Source organism: Priapulus caudatus, unplaced genomic scaffold, assembly GCF_000485595.1.
Source record: "Priapulus caudatus unplaced genomic scaffold, Priapulus_caudatus-5.0.1 Scaffold1935, whole genome shotgun sequence".
NCBI lineage: Eukaryota > Metazoa > Priapulida > Priapulimorpha > Priapulimorphida > Priapulidae > Priapulus > Priapulus caudatus.
Window position 1 is genome coordinate 21012 of NW_014578996.1, and position 4478 is coordinate 25489.

Here is a 4478-nt window from a genome sequence, read left to right on the forward strand (position 1 = left end):
CACAAGAAGAGTGTGTGCGAGCTGGGCGGGTAAGAGAGTTCCTGCTGCCGACGCCGAACTGCGAGGAGCTACCATGGCGCGTATGCGGCAGAAATGATCACAGCTGATGCCAACCGTGTGTGCCGCATGCCTGCGCGACGTACCCGCTGTGCGGCTCAGCGCTCCAAGCAGGTAACTAGCTATATTAGCGTCTAAAAGCCAGTAAACGAACTAAATATACTCAGCATTAATCTTGTAGGTTAGGCTTCTACTAGCTTAATCAGGTAGGTTACTATAATTAGCTTAATCAGGTAGGTTAGGCTATACTAGTATTAATCAGACAGTAGATTCCGACGCTAATAGATCAGGCTGAAGCCAGTAGGCTAGGCCTCATACTAGCTTAATCGGGTAGGGTTAGCTTAGTACGCTACTTAATCAGAGTACAGCTAGCTAGATAACTAGCTGTGGACGCAGGTAGGGCTAGCTAGTAACTGACTTTTACGATACTGCCCTTCTCTCCCGCGCGCGGCCTTCATTAGGTGTTGGACATGTCGCTAGCGTTTACCAAGTCATACAGGGTTGCGTAACTGGCTTCCTGAGCTTACCTGTCGCCAGAGTAGCGATCACACGCCTTGCTTGCTGAGGTCGATCGAACACTGATGTCGCAACGTCACAGGTGCGAATACGGAAAAACCTGTGCGGCAGCGTGCGAAGCAAAGCGGGATTAAAGCACCACACTCACCGGCGTTTCCTGTGGCGAATACCATGCCTTTACCGAAACGTATTTTTCGTTGTTTGCGGTAGCCTTCAGGTTCTCTCTGCCTGTGCATTACGAGAGGCTTGATTTTGCGTTACCCTAGCGGGCGACTAGATGTAGTGCTGAAGCCTTCGCGGTGTGTTATATATACCGCGTCCGCCAATGTGTGCGGGCGTGTCAACTAACGTTCTGTCGCGAAATGGGGGGATGTTCAATCTGCTCGCACCGGGCGTCCCCTCACTAAGCTATGATTAACGTAACAAAATTAATCACGTAAATTAAATATTAGCAGAGCTTACCATACAGCGGATAAAGAAGACTAACAAATTTAATTACAGGGGTCGCGGTTTCAACGAAGCGTAATTAAGTCCTTATATCATGCATTAAATCACTAATCATGACTTAGCTTCATCGTAACTTAAATTAAAGTGATCTGTTTTCACGAAAGGTTGAATTTAACCTTTAAATCATGATTAAGTTTATATCACAATATAAATTCATAGCCTCAGGGGCATGATTAAATCCAACTAATCAATAATTAGTTGTTATGACTAAAAACAACGCATGGAGGCCGCATTATATTACGAGCGTATGAAATGAGAGAAATATGAGTCAATTATAGACATCTAATACGATTTTATAAAATACATTGACATGACGACGAGATTCATTGGCTACGCTGTCACGAATTTTGCTAATGGTAAAATTTGGTAAAATTTTTGTTGCCATTTACTTACGTAAGAAAGCTAACGGGACTAAACGTATGCGTCGAAATTCCTTACCTGATGAAGAATTGTTTCTACAACTAGCTTAAAAATCCATAAAACCTGACGATTTGATATTAAGTTGTTTGCGCTGACATTATTGGCTGCTATAGGCTATGATGACGGTCACAGTGTATGTTCACATCGAACATATAGTAAAGATAAGTAAGTATAATGCAGCAATTTAATCTAATAAAAAAGGTGAAGCAAGAATTACTTTATATTTTGTGAAAAAAATGAAAATATTTTTTTTATTTTACTATTTACGGTGACGCTGACGCTTCGGAAGCGAAAGGAAATAGTAATGCGGCGACGCGAAGGGCTATTTATAGTACTTGAGCTAATTCTAAAGGTGACCTTGATGTGTGTTCCCCACATTGACACCCCTACAATAGCGTAATGAATAAAAACATAAACAATCATACCAAACTCATGGAAATAAACACTCGTGTGGGAAATCAAAACTTGTAGCATTGTACCGAATTGTTCTTGTAGCATATAAGTGTTAAATACCAATAAATAGACAAATAAAATCAACGTACTTGTATCGCTGGCGGGGCCTGTTTCTACGCCTCCAGGAATGCCGCTGAATAACGGTTTGTCATTCATGAAGCCAATGATGTTGTTTGTTGTTTCATCTAATAGAGGGGGTGCTGGTCCGCCTCCTGTCTTTTCCGCCTCTCGTTTTTGCATGCCATTTGCTTTCTTTGCCTTCATCTGAAGGTTGTTCCAGAGAGTTTTTAACTCCGCTACTGTTCTGCTGCTTCCCGCACCTATGGCATTTATCTTTCCGGCGATCTCCTCCCATTTCTCGCTCTTCATTTTTGCAGTTGTTACTAGTAAATTGTCCGAATAGTACGTGGAAATTATCCTTGACGAGGTCTGCCAGATATGTTTTCTCACTTGCTGTAAAATTCGCCTTGCGTTTCTTCGCTATTTGTTGATTTTCGGGATGAATTAGCATTTGCGTTGCGTCAATGTCCCCCATTTTGAATATGATTAAGTCGGCTAATTACGTACTTAAATCGGCTAATTATGTGATTAGTTAAATATTTACTTAAATCGCTTCGTGAAACAGATTTTTAAGTATGATTAACTAATCATAATTACGGGAAGTTAATCATGATTAGTGATTTAATTATAATTAAAGTTAATCACGCTTCGTGAAACCGGCCCCTGTTATTAGCTTAATTACCATGTTAATTATTGTATAATTATTTGCAACTTACTACTAACTATTACTACTACTTAAATACTAGTATAATACGTAACTGCATGTACTCATTATTATTAATTATTATTATTAACCATTAATATTGGCGATTATCATTAACTATTATGTAATCATTTACAGCATATTACGAGATGATCATGTACTGTTTCAAAGACCCGCGTCCCAACAAGTGGGCGCAGGCCTTCATTGACACGAAGGATAATGCAAAGAGCATACTGGAGAAGCACGGAGGTGGTCTGTGTGGGATTTTCATCACCGAGTTTGGCAGCCCGACAGGAGCTTGTACGTATCTGCACATGCGCACCAGCTTACCTAATGAATAGTTTCCGCGAACTTGGAATTGGATCTCTGAAAATAAATGGGAAAGAATCTCGTAGTATCTTATATATGAATCTTATTAATAAGATATTACAACGTTTTATAACATCGAGATTATAGTTAAGATTATTATTATTATTATTATTATTATTATTACTCTGAAATGGCGCGACCTCTTTAACAAAAATCAGGCGATGTAGGAAGAGATACTACTCATGCTACTCGCATGCATTATTAGTCCTGCAATCGAACATCGGCAATTGATCGATCTATTGTGTGACGTCATCAATCACGTAATCGATCTCATCGGGATCAGGCATGTTAGTGTTGACTGCGTTTGTTGTGCAGTGACGTTGATCAGCCACTTGCCGGACGCAGACTGTCGCAAGCCATTCATGGAAGAGATGCTTGCGAATGCAGAGGCGCAGAAGAAAGGAGTCTATGTGTTCAGGGCCGTCTCTAGCTTGGTAGCAAGGACAAACTAAACAACTAAACAATCGACGACAACAACAACACACAACAACAAAGAACCACGTCTCGAATTATTAATAATAACTCATTAATTAATAATCATTAAATAATAAATAAATCATAATTAATAAATCATAACTATTCACACTCAAAAATGAAAATGAAAGGAGTTTGGGTTCAAATGCCACCGCGGTTACTGCTGTTTGCACCAATCGAGATTTATCGATACAGTAAATACACGAGGCTATATAATAAATGAGACAGGAAGAAATCTATCTGCCTTGTCACACAAACTGGATGATTGCTTGCGTGCCAACCTCATGATACACATGCAGGAAAATACACTTTTCTGGATCCAACATAGGACTTCTAAACTTAAGTTACGCGATTGAATAAAAATGAGAGTGTGTCAAGTGAGCGTCGCCATCTTTGCTTTCGTGTTCGCCTGGTTTTAGTGCAAGAGGGGTGTTCAGACTTAATTAATGTACATTGCTAACGTGTCGCAACCCTTCCTCTTCGAAGTCCTTGAGCTCGCTATCAAAAAAACCTCGCATATGCACCACACAATTCAAACTTCACCTTATTTCAGGTGGGGTTAGACATGTTATGCTCGTTATGCCATAACTAGCGTGATTTCGACATCAGACCCCTGGATGTCAATCCGATTCCATAACACCCCGCAGTACGGTAACAGTATACATACAGCGTCGACCAAGATCTGCTGTTTACCTATAGACGCGGCCAGACGTGAGCTTTTGTCCGTCGACAATTCAATCTCTACAATGCATCTCTTATCCATCTTTAATCTTTCGACGTTAACCGTTCACGATACAGGCGCGTGAGATCCTGCGCTCACCACCGACCGGTTTCCCCGAGTGTAAAGTTTTTATCGGGTTTTTAGAGATTTTTTGAATTTTTGGGCGCTCTTGGAAGCCCTGGGCCAGGGGCGAGCCAG

General features: G+C 40.8%; 1 protein-coding gene across 1 annotated transcript in view; it reads left to right on the forward strand.

The window, feature by feature from the left end:
• The first annotated feature begins 2857 nt into the window (after positions 1–2857).
• The window catches only part of LOC106817937, a 9751-nt gene continuing 8130 nt past the window's right edge, over positions 2858–4478 (forward strand). The window contains exons 1-2 of the mRNA XM_014822645.1: positions 2858–3016; positions 3401–3487. Of these exons, the coding sequence (XP_014678131.1) occupies positions 2866–3016; positions 3401–3487 (238 nt within the window). The 5' untranslated portion in view covers positions 2858–2865. The remainder of the gene's footprint in view (positions 3017–3400; positions 3488–4478) is intronic.